Below are 19,039 nucleotides of genomic sequence, written 5' to 3' on the forward strand. Positions count from 1 at the left end.
CTGCACTTTATACTTATCTCCTTTTATATTTTTATATAGAATGTTATTTTTATTTAACCGCAATATCACTACATTGTTGTAAGCTGTATGCAACGAAATTCCGTTTTGTATGCACCCTGTGCAGACGAAATGACAATAAAGTTTGTTTAAGTCTAAGTCATCCTTTGAATATCTCGCTTTTTCCCTCCCCAACTCTACTACTGCTGTTCTTATCTACCGCCCCCCAAAGTCCGTCTTTTCTTTCTGAACTCTCTGAACTCCTCACCATCGTATCCTCAGTCTCCTATCGCCTCCTACTCATCGGTGACTTCAACATCCACATTGACCAGCCAACTGCTCCACTGACGTCTGACGTCATCTCCCTTCTGGACTGCTTTCATCTCACCCAGCACATCAACTTCCCCACCCACACCAAAGGCCACACCCTGGATATATGTAGTATGCTTCTCCTTTCCACTCACATCCAACCCCCGTCCTCTCACCTTTCCACTGTCAGATCATCTCTGCATCCTCTTCTCCGCCCCTCTACCCTCGCCTCATAATTCCTAGGGGTGTAACGATTATCGATACATCGATTAATCGATATAATGCTCTACGATTTGTTGGCATCGATGCTAAACGTAAACATCAATCTATATCGCCCGTTTTTGACCTCTGACATTAGACGCGACTATTTTGAAATCCAGTTCATTGTTGCTTGCTTCCTCTGTCCGGGAGCAGTGCGCGGCGTGTTGTCTATGTGAGCAGACCAGGCACGTGAAAGGGGAGCCGACAACTACGCGGCTCCTGGGCTGGTGCTATGGCTAGTGTACAAGAAGACGAGGAAATTCGCTCCCCTTTGGGCTTCAAGTCATTCGTTTGGAAGCACTTTGTAATTTCTTAAATAAAGAGTTTGCAGTACCTTGTTGATTTTGCGTATGAATTGTTATAAATCAGGATATTGTTCTATAGCGATCGTAGAGCACTATATCGTGATGTATCGTGAATGAATCACAGCAGGCTTTAAGATATTGGCAAATATCGTATCGTGATCCTTTGTATCGATATGATATCGTATCGTTACAAAACCCGCGATTTACACCCCTAATAATTCCACAAAACGCACCATCTCACATCAAGGCTGTAAACCCAATCACGCTCTGCCAGCTCTTATCCTCTGCCCTTCCCTTCGACCCCACTTCTTCCTCCCCTGATGACCTTGCCACCATGCTCAACAACATCCTTTTTGACTCCCTTGATTCCCTAGCCCCCTGGAAAACTTCCTCTGTTACATTCACTAACTCTGCCCCTTGGTACACCCCGGAACGCTCCATGAAACAAACTGGCCGTCAACTCGAACGCCTCTACAAAAGAACCCGCCTCACCGTCCATGCCGAAACCTTCAAACAACACATCTCCTCCTATCGTGATGCTCTTCTTGCTGCCAAATCTGCTTACTTCTCATCTTTCATTAATAACACCAACCGGAACCCCCGCATACTGTTCTCCACCGTCAACAAATTGCTCCAGCAAACGGCCACCAAGCCACCCTCCTCACCCGCCTTCTGTAACTCCTTCCTTGTCAACTTTAACAACAAAATCGCCCAAATCAACAGTTCTCTGACAGACACCATCAATAACTCCTCCTCCCCGACCTCCCCTGCTCTCCTGTCCCCCCTTCCTGACCTCCCGCCCTTCCCCTCTCTCACTGCCTTCTCCCTCGTCGACTGCTCCACCATCCTAGACATCATCACCACATCCAAGACAACCATCTGCTCTCTCGACCCTCTTCCAACGACCTTAACTAAGGCCTGCCTCCCTGTCCTCCTCCCTCACCTCACCACCCTTTTTAATCAGTCTCTATTCCTTGGCCACTTTCCCACTGTCTATAAATTTGCAGCCATCACCCCCACCCTCAAAAAGCCCACCTTGGACCCACTCAACCTCTCCAACTACCGTCCCATCTCCAACCTTTCATTCCTTTCCAAAACACTTGAACGCATTGTCTCCGCCCAACTCCACACCCATCTCCAGTCCAACAACTTCTATGAACCCTTCCAGTCCGGATTCCGCCCACTTCACACCACCGAAACAGCTCTTGTTAAAGTCACCAACGATCTCCTCATTCTGCAGACTCTGGTGCCCTCAACATCCTACTACTACTTGTCCTTAGCGCAGCCTTTGACACTGTGAACCAGGGCTGTGGACTCGGTCGGATTTTTGCACTGAGTCCGAGTCCGGCCTCTTGACCACCGAGTCCGAGTCCGGCTGTCCATTTTTTCTGTTACCGTTTTTTATCCGTGTATAATGCGCCCCCATGTATAATACGCACCCTAAAAATGGCATGTTGATGCTGGAAAAAAGCCTGTACCCATGTATAATACGCACCCATTTGTTTTTTTTAATTAATTAATTAATTAATTAATTTATTTATTTATTTATTTTAAGTCCCAATGATCGTCACACACGCAGGGAGGCAATGGGTCCCATTTTTATAGTCTTTGGTATGGTCTTAACTAGGCTGGATGTAATTTTTTTTGTTGGCGTTGATTTCTCCGACTGCCCGTAAAGGCACCACCGCGATCCGTGCGCACATGTGAAAAAGGCGTGCGGACGTGAAAAAGGCGGCTCTGTATGGGAGAGACGTTGAAGAGGAATAAAAACACCCTTGGAAACCAAAACTTGCCCCTCGTCGTGACTCGGAGCCGCAACAAATGTTTCGGATTTGTGTAGGGTACATTGTGACAGCAAACGAGCAGGTGATCGAGCAAGCGTCTGATACGAGAGCATTGCGGTCGTATGGAGCGTGTTTGAAGTGAACAGCAGAGACGAAAGGAACAAAGCAAAGTGTTGTGAAATAAAATATTACCTTTAATACGCATTTTGTTATTTGCTGATTGAAACTGCTAATTAAACTGTGAATTGAAACTAATAGGAAGAAAACAACTCTCGCTCTTTATATAGCTGACGTGTCTTGCGCATCCGTTCTGCGCATCGGATCCATAGTGCGCATGCGCAGTCATACTGCCTCCGTATGACGTCCGGTCCGCGATGGAGATTAAAAAACAAACAATATTTGACAATAACACACCATCAAGGATTGCACCATCGCATCAAACGATGTGTCGTCAATTATGAATTTTACTGACTAAGTGTGTTGGGCAGGATGGCTGAATGCGATGCGCCATTGACAACAAACAAGAAAGGTGATTTCAAGTTTTATTTCGAGGGAGATTTGTCATGTCTCGTCCCCCGTTTTGCTATGTGTCTAGGTTGCCATAGTTTCTGTTCGCGTCGCCCCTGTATACTACAATACTAAATAAAAAATATAGAACAATATCCTGATTTATAACAATTCATACGCAAAATCAACAAGGTACTGCAAACTCTTTATTTAGGAAATTACAAGAGTATTGTAGTATACAAAGTGCTTACTTTAACACTGAACTTGTTGTGTTTTTTCTTTAAATGTGCGGCGAGATTTGTGGTCCCTGAATATTTGATCACCGCATGGCAGGATTTACAAACTGCACGTGTCTTGTCCGTTGAGCCATCTTTTCTTTGGAATCCAAAGTGCTTCCAAACGAATGACTTGAAGCCTAAAGGGGAGCAAATTTCCTCGTCTTTTTGGACACTAGCCATAGCACCAGCCCAGGAGCCGCGTACTAGTTGTCAACTTCCCTTTCACGTGCCTGCTCTGCTCACAACACAACACCACCGCGCACTGCTCCCGGAAAGAGGAAGCAAGCAACAATGAACTGGATTTCAAAATAAAGTCGCGTCTAATGTCCGAAGTCAAACACGGCGATATAAATCGATGTTTACGTTTAGCATCGATGCCAATAAATCGTAGAGCATTATATCGATTAATCGATGTGTATCGATGAATCGTTACACCCCTAATTGGTACATAATGTAAACATTAGCCTAAGTGCAACTCAACGTGGCCGCATTGATCGTAAGCAGGGCTGTGGACAGTATTCCTACGCGCATTCTCAGCAGCATGATGAAAATAAAATTGAACGTATTTTTTTTTTATTGTCGGACTCGGTGGACTCGGTCAAAATCAGCACCGAGTCCGAGTCCGGCAAAAATGACCGAGTCAGACCGAGTCCGAGTCCACAGCTTTACTGTGAACCATTCCATCCTCCTCCAAAGGCTACGCCAACTAGGTGTTGAGGGCACTGCACTCGACTGGCTCACCTCCTATCTCGCCAACAGAAACCAGTTCATCTCTCTCTCCGGTCACACATCCATCCTCTCCCCAGTTACACAAGGGGTCCCCCCAAGGCTCAGTTCTTGGCCCCCTCCTATTCATCTGTTACCTCTTTCCCCTTGGTAATGTCATCTGCAAACTCAATCTGGACTTCCACTGCTACGCTGATGACACCCAGATCTATATACGTACCACACCGACCCGTAACCCTTCCCTCACCCACTTTGAAACCTGCATCTCTACAATAAAAACATGGCTGACCCACAACTTTCTCAAACTCAACAGTGACAAAACAGAGCTCCTCCTCATAGGCACTAAATCCTCCCTTAATAAAACTGGATCCATCACACGCATCATTGACTCCTCAAACATCACTCCCTCCCCTCTGGCACGCAACCTTGGTGTTATTTTGACCCCACACTGTCCTTCCACCCTCATGTTAGCTCAGTTGTTAAGACCTCCTACTTCCACCTCCGACGCATCGCCAAAATCCGGCACTGCCTCTCTCTCCCTGCCGCTGAATCCCTCATCCACGCCTTCATCTCATCCCGGCTTGACTACTGCAACTCCCTTCTCACTGGAATCACTGCTCACTCACTCCATAGACTTCAACTACTCCAAAACTCTGGTGCCCGCCTCCTTACCCACACCCGGTCCCGTGAACATATCACTCCTGTTCTCCACTCTCTTCACTGGCTCCCCATTGAGGAGCGTATCATCTTCAAGATACTCCTCCTCACCTTCAAAGCCCCTCACCACCTGGCTCCCACTTACCTATCCGACCACCTTGTCCCCAACTGCCCCAACCGTCCCCTCCGATCCTCCAATACTTTACGTCTGAGAGTCCCAAAATCTAAACTCAAATCCTTCTGTGACAGAGCCTTCTCCTGCACATCACCCCGACTTTGGATCTCTCTCCCTCAGTCTGTCTGTGACTCACCCACACTCCCCATATTTAAGTCCCGTCTAAAAACGTACCTCTTCTCTCACGCCCATGACCTCCCCTACCCATAACTTGTTTCCTCTTCTTAATTGTTTCTTCCCCACCCCCGCCCCCCTCCCCCCATGTATGTCTTTGCCTTGTTCCCTGTAAGCGCCTTTGGGTTTTTGCAAAGCGCTATACAAATTTAATGAATTATTATTAATTATAGATGGTTGGAACAGGTTGTTTATCACAACATCATCACAAGTGATAAAAATGAACCAAATACAACATATGCAACATTTTTCTTCCCCACTTTGCAAGACAATATCACATCGGTGGTACAATAGTTGCTTAACCCGACATCTTTTTTACAGTGCAGCCCTTGGTACAAAGAAGTCAGTGTGAATTAAACCAAACAGCCTGAATCGTCCATTTCTTGTCAAACCAATAATAGCATAGATATCAAATCTACTCAGTCCACTAGAAATATGTTTTTAACATCGCACATTTAGGGATTCTAAAACAGCAATGTGAGATTTTGCTCACCTTTTTGACCTTAGCCTGCTCCTTTTCGGAATCCTTTTCTGCCTTTTTGGCAAGTCTCTCTAGCTGTTTGGAGGTGAACTGGCAACCAAAGAAAAACATAGGAATTTTTTATACACTCTGATGAAGGCGGAAGTACAAGCCGAAACGTGTCAGGTAATGCACCTAAAATAATTTGTTTGAGATAAAAGAACCAGTGAAGTGATTAAAAAGGAAAAACAAAATGACCTTAGGACAACTATTTATATACAAAGTTCGACAATGGCCTGGTGCCACTGTGTGTGTTGGGCCACCGAAACACACTGACACCATAAAGTACACATTTACATAAATATGAAATCGCATTTTTTGTCCACTTAAATTGATCAATCAATTATAAATTTATTGTGCTGCAAAAACATTGCAAACACACCATTAAGTACACCTTCACATGAATATGAAATCACATTTTTCATCTCCTTAAATTGATCAGTCATCACTCATCAATTTACTGTGCTGCAAACATTTGTCATATATATTTATAAACATTATATATACACATGCATAAACATCAGTGACGTGCGGTGAGGTTCATGACTGGGGAGGCACTGACAAGGTAAGATTTGTCCGGCACCTAACCGTGTCACAAAAAAGGTTAGGGAACGCTGCTCTAGAGTGGCTTATTCATTATTTAATTTGAACTATTTTAATTAAAATCTCATATCAGCAGTCTTCACACATAAAAACACTCAATAAAGCACATGGAATCAAAAACTTGTTTTCGATCGTGCGTACCACTCCGTTTGAAAAGACATGCTCCGAAGCCCCGTTGTCCGAATCAAACCTTTTAACTCCGGAGTTGGTCTTCCTTTACTGATGACCTCCTGCTTCTATCAAAAATCCATAGTTGAAAATCGTTTGGATATGTAATCCTCCACTGTAAAACGAAATGTGAAAACGGAAAAAAAAGAATGTAAAACGAAATAAATGGACGACTGCTTCTCAGTTGTTCACTGTAAATTTGAACTGGAGATCTCTTATTCTACAGGTAGGCGCATGAAGCATCCCGGGATCACTAGCGCCTTTTTAAAGCCATTTTGTTCATCTAAAGAAACATGACGATGCAGCCAGATGACAAAAAACACTAGATAAGCTTAACTACCGAAATTAGTTAACATAGCCACAGTGTTTGAACACTTCAACAGCGACAAAGACAGAGCAGTTCAGTCTCACTGCATAGCCTGTCAACATAGGCAGCCGTGTGATTACGCAATCCTCAGAGGCTAGACAGGAAGTTGGCTCCTCCGAGCGAATCGTCTTCGGTTTTAAAATTACTATAAAAAATTCAGCGATTCTGGTTCAAAATGATACAAAACTATTGAAATCCATCCATCCATCCATTTTCTGAACCGCTTAGTCCCCACAGGGTTCGCGGGAGTGCTGGAGCCTATCCCAGCCGTCATTGGGCGACACCTTGAACCGGTTGCCAGCCAATCGCAGGGCACACAGAGACAAACAACCATTTGCATTCGCACTCACAATTAAGGGACAATTTGGAGTCTTCAATCGGCCTACCAAGCATGTTTTTGGGATGTGGGAGGAAACCGGAGTGCCCGGAGAAAACCCACGCGGGCCCGGGGAGAACATGCAAACTCCACATAGGGAGGGCCGGAGGTGGAATCGAACCCGCACCCTCCTAACTGTGAGGCGGACGTGCTACCCAGTGCGACACCGAGGCGAAAACTATTGAAATTAAAACGAAAAAGACTTTATAATAAAAACAATTGAATTTGTTTTTTCCCCTTTTCATGATGGCAGGGGAGGCGTGCACTAAAGGGACAACAACGAGATGGTCCCCAAAACAGGACTGCTTTTTGTAGGTGGAGGCCATTTCAAGTTCCTCCTTTTGATCTTTTTTAACAGTTTTTCCACAAGTGTTGGCTTTAGCTAGAGTCATTATCACGACTGGGAGCATGAGGCGATTTCTTAACCCTCCTGAAGTTGCGCAGATTGTCCAACGCCTCCAGGATGGCACATCCATGCGTGCTATTTCAAGAAGATTTGATGTGTCTCCCAGGACAATCTCCAGAGCATGGAGGAGATTCCAGGAGAACAGGCCCATAGACGGTCCTTATTCCATCAGCAGGACGGATATACATTTCGGTTCAAAATGATACAAAACAATTTCAATTAAAAGGAAAATGACTTTATAATAAGAACAATTGCTTTTGATTTTCCCCTTTTCATGATGGCAGGGGAGGCGTGACCGCACGTCCCTGACAGGGGTGGCCAACCAGTCAGAGACTAAGAGCCACATTTTTTACTGTGTCATCGCAAAGAGCTACATTTTTTACTGTGTCATCGCAAAGAGCCACATCATACACATGAACACCCCCCCCCCACACACACACCTCTGCTCAGCCAAATTTAGTGTGCGACATTATTATGTCACGCACCAACATGATAATGACAAATTGACTCCTACAGTACTAAAACCACAGACCACATTTTCAACAATGAACATTGTGTGCATTGTCTCACACAGACAAACTCTCAGTTCAACAAATTCCACAAACAAAAACATAAGTTTTATCACTTACTATGTGTGGCGGGACAGACCATTCGTTTTAGTTTGTCGTTTTCAGGAGACAAGATTTCAATAACGTCACTGAAGCATCTTTTAACCAACTCCACTTCATTGTATGGCTTTTTAGCCCGTGCAATGTTCCAAGCCAGTTGAAACAATGCAAGTGTGACAGTCTCTGAGTGCTTCGTAATTTTTTTGAAAAACTGTACCTATTTTTCTGCCTGACTTTTCAAAGTGTCTAAACTTGTGCTTGCGAAATTCAGTCCCTTTTGCAAAGTCCTTATCGATATTGGCATGAAGTGAGCTGAAGTGGCGCTGAACATTTGAAGCTTTTAAATGCGCTAATGACGTCCGACATATCAGGCAGAATGGCTTGCAATTGCGTTCAACAAAAAACAACTTTAACTCTGTTAAAAACGTCCTGTGTTCATCGTCATATTCGTTTAGCTGTGCATTTTTTCCTTTCCTTGTTTAGCATCTTGTCAGCTTTTCTGGACCTAATGGGTCCCCGTAATCACAATCGCCATTCATTAAAAAGCCAGCAGAACCAATCGCTCTGCCCTGTGTTCATCGGCATATATTCGTTTAGCTGTGTATTTTTTCCTTGCCATTTTGAGAGCGAAATTGACACTCCTCAAATGGGTTTGTCCCTCCTCCTTTGCGGGATTTCACCTCACGCGCGTTTGACCAAAATACCATATTGAACTCAAGCGAAGCAAATACGCACGAAAAATAAACACAAATGTTGATGTGAACGTAAAAGAGCCGCATGAAACCAGCCAAAGAGCCGCATGCGGCTCGCGAGCCGCGGGTTGGCCACCCCTGGTATAGCGGAACCCTTACGCGCAGTTAGTTATGTAAAGTGTGCCGTCTAGTAGTGTGTGCCGTCAGAAATTGAGCGTTGACTTACCTGCACACACACACACACCACACACCCTTCACACACCATACAATAATCACACACACAAGAATCACATTCACACACCCAAAGACTCACCCATGTACACTACACACACCTGCTCTCACATCCTTACGACCAAACGTGTGCCTATACCAGGGGTGGGCAAACTACGGCCCGCGGGCCACATCCGGCCCACGGGACCGTTTAATCCGGCCCGCCAACCCTGAATAAATTGTATTAGACATTTTTTTGGGTCGTATTGCCTGCAATGACTGCGTTTCCCCAGTAGATGGGGAAGCGCTCGCCTCCGCATTTACTACCGGAAGCCGTGTCAGAAAGCTCGGTGCACACTCACAAGTGCGTGTACGTACTCAGTAGTACGGACATGGCGCACTTGCACTCTATTTGTATCAGTCCCGAATTTAGAGCGTGGGCTGTGACGACAGCATTCTTGTAATTCGCGCGCCGAGCTTTCAGATGCAGTTTTGCGCTAAAGCCACCCACAAACCTTCCCCTGGAATCCTTCCATTAAAATGAGTCGCCCAAGGAAAAGCATGGTGGACACAGTGCCGAGTGTTTAAAAGAGAGTGGCCAATTTGGCTCGACGTACCCGACGTGACGTTCAGCCACATGAACGCCAACATCAACCCGTCACAGATCGAGGTAAACGGACCAACACCTCGGATCTCTCCTAAGAATTGCCACAACAAATTTTACTCCAGACTATGACGCACTAGCAAAAAAGGGAGACCAACAACACTGTTCCCACTGAAATTTAAGGGGAGGCATTTTGAATATGATTTGTACACATAGCAGGGATTGAAACTAGCGACCAGTCTCATTCTCAAACAATGCAGGATGCTCAAGGACATTGATGCACCACCTGTTTGCGACTAATCTTAACCTGCAAAGTTCTTAAGGCTTACTTTAAGGAAGTGTTTCCCGTTTCCTCACCTCTGTTACCAGGTGTTTGCGAGTTAAAACTCTGCTCTGATTTTCAGATACCCCTCACCGTGTTGCCGTTTTGATTACTTTATTTGGGTGTATGCTTTCACCGATTCTTCAAGATGATATATTTGGTCAGAATGTTTGCCGTTTGATGTGATCTCATAAGATAAACATCTTTCGTTAATCTGACCTGCAGGCACTGAAGTGATAGAGACTGTTATTCATAATAACAGTGCCGTATTTTATGAGAATCACTGATAGCGTTTTTTTTAGTGAATTTTTTTTTTTTTTTAATGCTGTTAATAAATGCATTTGTTTTCAAAAAAACTTGTTTGGAATATCCATGCTTTACTACCTACTAAAGGCCAAAATATTTTATGCAATGACCTTTACAGGTCGCTTATATTACTTCACACAAACACTACGTCCATCTGCTCCTGGTTCGGCCCTCCGGTCCAAATTTAGAACCCATTTCGGCCCGCGAGTCAAAAAGTTTGCCCACCCCTGGTCTATACCCTTTTGCCATTTGCCTGCATTTTTGTCAATAATCCAATAAAGCAATCAAAACTGAACCTCCTATGTTCTGACCGACACCCGGGGCGAAAATAGCATAACCATCCGAGCCAACACCCTATACAGTCCTCAGGCTCCCCAACAATAGCGGTAGCAGTTTGCATTATTTTATTGCAATGTTTTTCCTTATTCAAATTTGTTTCAAGACTACAGCTACAGTTAGACTTCACTTTGATGGTTAATGCAGTTATTGCAATTGTGTTGTTTTATCACAGTAGATTGGTTTATTTACATTTCAAAAACCAGAAGCCATTCATTTACAAATGTGATTGCACTTAAATGGACAGATATTAAGATGTGATAGACAGTTTTTGCTTGTTTTGAATGAGGCAAAATAACATGCTTTTTCTCTCAAATATATTGTTATAATCATTTGTTTCAGATGTAATCATTTTCTGTATAAAAATTAAATTTGCTGTTCAAAAAGTATTTTTTCAAACTTGAGTTTTGAAGAAAAGGGGGTTGTCTTATAATCAGGGTCGTCTTATATTTAGGCCAATACGGTAAATAAAATGTGGACTAATTATACAATAAAAAATGCAATTCATTACTTTTAAATACTTTAATCTCTTGACAGCACTAATATATAATATACTATATATGTACACACACTAACGCTTATTCTAAATATTATATACATACCTTTAATTGGAAGAGTGAATCTGCAGAAAGACAAATTGGAATCAATTAGATTATTAATGTACGCGACATAGAAACAGGACAGTATGGCATTAACTCATTTGATACATGAAACATTCAGTGATCCCTCGTTAATAATCATTCATAAAAGTCTTGTGCGGATATTGTAAGAACAAATTTAATTTTTTTAGTTATTTTCCGCTCAGTGGCCTAGTGGTAGAGTGTCCACCCTGAGACTGGAAGGTTGTGGGTTCAAACCCCGGCCGGTTATACCAAAGACTATAAAAACGGGACCCATTGCCTCCCTGCTTGGCACTCAGCATTAAGGGTTGGAATTGGGGGTTAGATCACCAAATGATTCCCGAGCGTGGCACCGCTGCTGCTCACTGCTCCCCTCTCCCCCAGGGGATGGATGGATCAAAATCACACAGGGATGGGTTAAATGCAGAGGACAAATTTCACCACCAGATGTGTGTGTGACGATCATTGGGACTTTAACTTTTTAACTTTAAATTTCTTATTTGTTTAAATAATTTATTTTTATGAAAATCAGTTTGACTTTAAAATGTTTGCAAAAGTGTTTGAATACAAAAAACATTTAAAAGTACAATACAGTGTTTAAAAATACGATAAAGGTTCATAAAAGTCTTTTATGGATTTTGTAACAATATATATATTTTTTTTACATCGTAGATTTCTACTTATCGCGGGTGGTCTTGGAACTAATTATCCGCGATAAACAAGGGATTACTGTATTGCAATGAAGATCGTGTGTTCAGTTCGGGCAAAAAGCCTGCACAGAAGACTTTTCCATGCTTACTTGGAGAAAACGGATGCTGGCCACACAGACCCGCTGCTCCACACAAATGTTCGGCGGCTAAGTAGAGGCAGATTTTTGGCCAGGTTTTCAGAGTTGTTGCCTGAAATTATGGGGTTGCTGACCCTTTCAAAGCATTCAGATTATCAGAGGACCAACAGTGCCTTTTAGATTTTCTTTCCTCACCTTTCTGACGGGCGAGCTCAACCACTTGAATATAGAGCTGCAGGGTAATGATAAAGATGTAGTAAACATGGGGAGTTCAGTGAACATGTTTAAAATTAAACTACAGCTGCTGAAAAATTACCTCACATGAAAGCAGAACTACTGTGTCAAGTTAAAGGTGTGACACAATTTGCATGTTTATCAGGAGCCTGTTCAGAGCATTTTGTAAGAGTTTGAGAGATATTTTACTGACTTTGCATCCACTGAGCCTGTAACCAGGTATTTGTGGTTTACATTTGGTGCAAATGAGTGTGAGACTCAGACCTTGCAAAATGATAAAAGCCAAATCCCAATATGCTCAACCTGGAGCGCAGGCGATGTTCTGGAAAATGCTGGTGGAACAGTATCCCAATCTCAGATGCGCCTTGAACCTGACATGAACTTGAAGTCTTTTTGGATCAACTTATCTGTGCGAATTTGCTTTCTCACACATGAAAATCATCAAGTCGAAGTACAAATCAAGAATGTCAAAGAAGCGAAGAGGGCGTTCTCTTGCAAAATTACCGCCCACTTCAAGGACAGCAGGGACGCACGGAGCCGCAGAGCTGTGAGGGCGACATCCGTCTGCTCAATGGCTGAAGGCCACTCCCCCTTCACACGAGCTGCCCCTGTGCCTCTTCGCCGACAGCGTGAGGAGGGCGCTTACCGCTATCAACATCCGTAAGGCGGCGGGCCCTGACAACATCCCGGGTCGAGCACTGAAGGACTGCGCTGGTGAGCTGACGGGTGTCTTCACGGACATCTTTAACACTTCCCTGCAGCAGGCCATCGTCCCGTCGTATTTCAAAGCTGCCACCATCGTACCTGTGCCGAAGAAACCTGCTCCGTCCTGCTTCAGTGACTACCGCCCCGTGGCACTTACGCCCATTATCATGAAGTGCTTTGAGCGGCTTGTCATGGAGCACATCCGTTCCGTTCTCCCCCCCACCATTGACCCCTTCCAGTTTGCGTACCGAGCCAAGCGGTCCTCAGAGGATGCCATCTGCTCTGCCCTCCACTCGGCCCTCACCCACCTGGAGAGAAGGGACTCGAATTTGAGATTGCTGTTTGTGGACTTCAGTTCTGCCTTCAACACCATTGTGCCGCAACGTCTCATCAGCAAACTTGACAAGCTGGGCCTCAGTACCTACCTCTGGAACTGGCTACTGGACTTCCTCTGTCAGAGGCCACAGGTGGTACATGTTGGCGACAAAATCTCCGCCAGCATCACGCTGAGCACAGGGGCCCTCCAATGCTGCGTGCTCAGTCCGCTGCTCTTCACCCTCCTGACGCATGACTGCACTGCAACCTACAGCGACAACCGCATAGTGAAGTTTGCTGACGACACGACTCTGGTGGGTCTCATCACCATGGGAGACGAGACTCAATACAGGCTGGAGGTTGACCTTCTGAACGTCGACAAGACCAAGGAAATTGTTGTTGACTTCCGGAAGGGTCACACCCAACACCTGCCGCTGACCATCAACGGTGCTGTGGTGGAGAGAGTGAGCAGCACCAGGTTCCTGGGGGTGCACATCAGTGAGGATCTCTCCTGGTCCACCAACACCGCATCACTGGCGAAGAAGGCCCAGCGCCGCCTGTACTTCCTGCGGAAACTCAGGCAAGCGAGCGCTCCTCCGGCCGTCATGACTACATTTTACCGTGGCACCATTGAGAGCGTCCTCTCCAGCTGTATTGCTGTTTGGGTTGGCAGCTGCACTGACTACAACTTGAAGGCCCTGCAGCGCATAGTGCACACAGCTGGTAAGATTATTGGTGCTTCACTCCCCTCCTTGAAAGACATTTACATCTCCCATCTCACCCGCAAGGCGACCACGATTGTGAGTGATGGGAGTCACCCCGCTCACTCTTTGTTTGATCTTCTGCCCTCTGGGAAGAGGTATAGGAGCCTGCGCTCCCGCACCACCAGACTCACCAACAGCTTCATACTCCAGGCTGTTAGGATCCTGAACTCGCTTCCCCTTTCTGCGTAGCGTCCTGTACTTTTGCGCTATGCTTACTGTCTGCTGTATGCACACTGGCTCCGTTTTGCTCCTCTTATTTATGGTGTTATCTCTTTATTTATTATTTATTCATCACTCTTATTACCGTGTTTTTCCATGTATAATGCGCAAAATGTAACTAATTTATTGTCCTAAAATCTGGGGTGCGCATTATACATGGGTACAAAAAAATATATACCGGATTTTCCGCCCTATAAGGCGCACCTAAAAACCTAAATTTTTATCAAAAGTCGACAGTGCGCCTTATAGTCCGGTGCGCCTTATATATGGATCAAGTGATGAATTTGTTGATCCATACTGGTTGTACACAATGCTCTGCCAAAATGTTTTAGTACGTTTTAGTACGACTAGTAAATTACAAGTTCGCATCGCTTCCCAACATTACGGTAACTGTAGTCAGCGGGCGTCACCGAATAGCTGTTGTACCCGCGAGTCTATTTCATTTCAAAATAGGCTGCTCCGTTAATGTTTCGGGTAAATCTACGGATCGATATGGAAGGGAAACATAGGTAAGTAGTACCAATGCGTTAGATCGAACTTTAGTCAGTTCTGATCATTTTATAGGAGATCGTTTGAGAAACGCGATTGTTTACACTTTGCTGAGGCTCATGGGAGATTGCGACCTGAGGCTCATAGGAAATTGCGGATGGCTAATGCTATAACGATAGCTGCTATACGCGCGAGGCTATTTCATGTCAAAATAGGCTGCTCTGTTCATGTTTCGAGTAAATCTACGGATCGATATGGAAGGGAAACATAGGTAAGTAGTACCAATCCGCTAGATCGACCTTTAGTCAGTTCTGATCATTTTATAGGAGATCGTTTGAGAAACGCGATTGTTTACACTTTGCTGAGGCTCATGGCAGATTGCGAGCTGAGGGTCATGGGTTTTTGCGGATGGCTAATGCTATAACGATAGCTGCTATACGCGCGAGGCCATTTCATGTCAAAATAGGCTGCTCTGTTCATGTTTCGAGTAAATCTACAGATTGATATGGAAGGGAAACATAGGTAAGTAGTACCAATGCGTTAGATCGAACTTTAGTCAGTTCTGATCATTTTATAGGAGATTGTTTGAGAAACGCGATTGTTTACACTTTGCTGAGGCTCATGGGAGATTGCGAGCTGAGGGTCATGGGTTTTTGCGGATGGCTAATGCTATAACGATAGCTGCTATACGCTCGAGGCTATTTCACGTCAAAATAGGCTGCTCTGTTCATGTTTCGAGTAAATCTACGGATCGATATGGAAGGGAAACATAGGTAAGTAGTACCAATGCGTTAGATCGAACTTTAGTCAGTTCTGATATTTTATAGGAGATAGTTTGAGAAACGCGATTGTTTACACTTTGCTGAGGCTCATGGGAGATTGCGAGCTGAGGGTCATAGGAAATTGCGGATGGCTAATGCTATAGCGATAGCTGCTATACGCTCGAGGCTATTTCATGTCAAAATAGGCTGCTCTGTTCATGTTTCGAGTAAATCTACGGATCGATATGGAAGGGAAACATAGGTAAGTAGTACCAATGCGTTAGATCGAACTTTAGTCAGTTCTGATCATTTTATAGGAGATCGTTTGAGAAACGCGATTGTTTACACTTTGCTGAGGCTCATGGGATATTGCGAGCTGAGGCTCATAGGAAATTGCGGATGGCTAATGCTATAACGATAGCTGCTATACCCGTGAGGCTATTTCATTACATTATCATTCAGAGAGGCCGCCATTACAGATGCGCTTTCTTCTCTGCTGTTCACTTCAAACACGCTCCATACGAACACAATGCTCTCGTATCAGACGCTTGCTCGATCACCTGCTCGTTTGCTGTCACAATGTACCCTACACAAATCCGAAACATTTCTTCGCTATCGAGTTTGCTAGCGCATGCGCAGTGATACTGACCGGCAGAATAACGTCCGGTTGTTCCCAAAGATGATCTTTTTTCTAAAATAATTTTACGTTTACGGACTTAAGTAGGAGTCAAAATTTGGGTGTGTATTATACATGGGTACAGGCTTTTTTCCAGCATCAACATGCCATTTTTAGGGTGCGTATTATACATGGGGGCGCATTATACATGGAAAAAAACGGTATTTTTTGTTTGTGCCTTCTTGTTTTTATATTGTGTCGTTTACTTGTATGTCTATCTTGTACTATGTCTCGTCACCGTGGGATAGAGAAAACGTAATTTCGGTTTCTTAGTGTGTCTTGACATGTAAAGAGATTAACAATAAAGCAGACTTTGAATTTGACAACTAATGACCACCTTGTTGCTTGCCTGCACCTTGCAAGCAGCTCCTACACTCCAGATTACCTGAAGCAAACTGCCTCCTCCCAGTGTCAGGTCGAGCACTAAGGTAGGAAATGATTTATTTATTGAAAATAAAAAAAAATAAAATAAATAAAAAATCAGAGAGGTATTTGTCTACTGTCTCTTTTCTTCAACAGTTATTTTTTTGTTGTTGTTCAAGTTAAGGTCAGTTATAGTTATTGACCGTCATGCAGATTACCAATTCAATTGTGTGTGCATATGTGAGACGAGAAAGGAGAGGGATATAATCTCTACTGGTTTATTTAACAACAAGATAAAGTGTTATGAGGTTAGTGACTTTGACAACTAATGACCACCTTGTTGCTTGCCTGCACTTTGCAAGCAGCTCCTACACTCCAGATTACCTGAAGCAAACTGCCTCCTCCCAGTGTCAGGTCGAGCACTAAAGTAGGAAATGATTTATTTATTGGGAAAAAAAAAATCAGAGAGGTATTCGTCTACTGTCTCTTTTCTTCAACAGTTATTTTTTTGTTGTTGTTCAAGTTAAGGTCAGTTATAGTTATTGACCGTCATCAGATTACCAATTCAATTGTGTGTGCATATGTGAGACGAGAAAGGAGAGGGATCTAATCTCTACTGGTTTATTTAACAACAAGATAAAGTGTTATGAGGTTAGTGACCGCAGGTTGGAAATCACTTGTCTGAGTAGATTTCGGGACCTTGGCTACTTATAAAGCATATCTTGGGTCAAAAAACCTGGGTGCAGCATTTGCCTCACTGTCATTATTTGAAACAAGACACTCGGGAAATTAATGCTAACACGACGTATTTGCTAACCGTCTGTCCGCGCTAGCAAGCTAAAGAAAGTAATATATTATGTGCAACAAAACATTTGTGTTGCTGGTATGGTTAGGACGTCTGTTAAATAACCTACCGTCCATGTCGAGATGTACAATTTCCGCCTTTGTTTTGCTTGACAAACTGAGTCCAAATTCACAGGCTGCGCCCTCCAAAAGCCGTTTTTGTTTTTTTACCCGTTTTTAGGAGTGTTGGCTCGTGAGTGAACGATTCGTTCAAAAGGAACGTCTCTTTTCAGTGAACAGGAGTGAACGAATCACTTTAGGAAGTGATTTTTTCCGTTCATATAACTTCAACCAGTAGGTGTCGATAATGTCCATTGAAGCTGGTGCCACCTCGCCGTAAAACAAAACGAAGAAGAAATTGACGTAACTTCCTGTTCACGAACGAGTCGTGAATTGCATTTCCCGTTCACCAACGAACGAATCTTTGAGTGAACGAGTCACTGAGTCATTCGCATTTCCAGTTCACCGCTAGAACGGATCAGTGAGGGAACGAATCCTGGTGTTGGGTTTGCAGCTTCGTAGTCCATTTTCTCTCCGACACAACACGACACGATGGTGGCGTTTGGTATTTACTTCTTTATCGTTCCTCGCTCACTCTCATCTCAACACCTGTGCTTCTTGGCGCGCTTCCTTCTATTCACTTCCTACTTCCCGTTACCGAAAACAAGGTAGAAGCCAACATAAAGTGTCCACAGTACATAAAAGAGAAAAACGTCACGTCACTGCAGTCCACACAAAATACGGCATAAGACACCGAACAAATAACACACTGACATATATAATAATACTATGAGAGCACAAATAACCCAACACCTGGCTTTCCCGTTCGCTAACGAGTCAATGAGTGAACTGCCTTCCTGTGCATCAACGGATCAGTCAGTGAATATGTTGCGTCTCCTGGCGTCCCCTTCACAGCTCTGCAGTGCGGGCTTGTTGTCCGTGATGGTCTGAATGGCCTGCCAAAGGCTCCGTGCGTCCCTGAAGTGGGCGATAATTTTGCAAGAGAACGCCCTCTTTGCTTCTTTGATGCCCCGGGACAGGTCGGCCCTCGCAGTCCTCAAGCCAGCCTCATCCCCCGCTCTAAAGGCTTTGTCCCTGGCCCTCAGCAGCCTGAAGCCAGCCCCCGTCAGCCATGGCTTCCGGTTAGCCCGAGTGACGATGGATTTTGAGTGAGTCACATCATCGATGCACTTCCCGATGTAGAAGGAAACAGAGTCAGTATACTCCTCAATGTCTGTCCGCATGTGGCAGCCCTCCTAAACATGTCCCAGTCAGTAGAGCCAAAGCAGTCACGAAGCGCATCAGAGGCACCCTCAGGCCACACCCGTACCCGCTTTCGAACCGGTCTGGATATATTGTTTTTTAATGTAACAAAGACGTCTCACACGTAATCGTTATAAGTATGTTCTCTTTTGTGTCCTTCAATGCTCTGGTGGTACACTTTACGGCAGACCGTCAACTGTCTCTTTTTACGACAGTTACTGCTATAAGTACATCTTCCCCCGGAAAAGAACCCACAATAATAGGTATATGAAACAAGCGAAGTAAACTGAGTATTCAAAACATCTGCAT

The 19,039-nt window shown here is 44.3% G+C and overlaps 1 protein-coding gene across 11 annotated transcripts in view; it reads right to left on the bottom strand.

The window, feature by feature from the left end:
• The window catches only part of chmp1a (charged multivesicular body protein 1A), a 46,707-nt gene extending 28,999 nt beyond the window's left edge, over window positions 1–17,708 (bottom strand). Inside the window, exons 1-8 of one of the 11 annotated variants that reach the window (XM_061283819.1) lie at window positions 17,539–17,703; window positions 13,718–13,834; window positions 13,463–13,620; window positions 13,286–13,345; window positions 12,294–12,330; window positions 12,111–12,210; window positions 11,294–11,313; window positions 5,667–5,744 (exon numbers count right to left, since the gene is read on the bottom strand). In XM_061283819.1, coding sequence (XP_061139803.1) covers window positions 5,667–5,744; window positions 11,294–11,313; window positions 12,111–12,210; window positions 12,294–12,330; window positions 13,286–13,314 — 264 coding nt within the window. In that variant the 5' untranslated portion in view covers window positions 13,315–13,345; window positions 13,463–13,620; window positions 13,718–13,834; window positions 17,539–17,703. Of the gene's footprint in view, window positions 1–5,666; window positions 5,745–11,293; window positions 11,314–12,110; window positions 12,211–12,293; window positions 12,331–12,978; window positions 13,346–13,462; window positions 13,621–13,680; window positions 13,835–17,538 lie in introns of all 11 variants that reach the window. The other 10 variants (XM_061283814.1, XM_061283818.1, XM_061283817.1 and 7 more) reach the window with 10 other exon arrangements.
• Window positions 17,709–19,039: the final 1,331 nt, after the last annotated feature.

This window comes from Syngnathus typhle, linkage group LG7 (assembly GCF_033458585.1).
Source record: "Syngnathus typhle isolate RoL2023-S1 ecotype Sweden linkage group LG7, RoL_Styp_1.0, whole genome shotgun sequence".
In the NCBI taxonomy this organism is placed as follows: Eukaryota; Metazoa; Chordata; class Actinopteri; order Syngnathiformes; family Syngnathidae; genus Syngnathus; species Syngnathus typhle.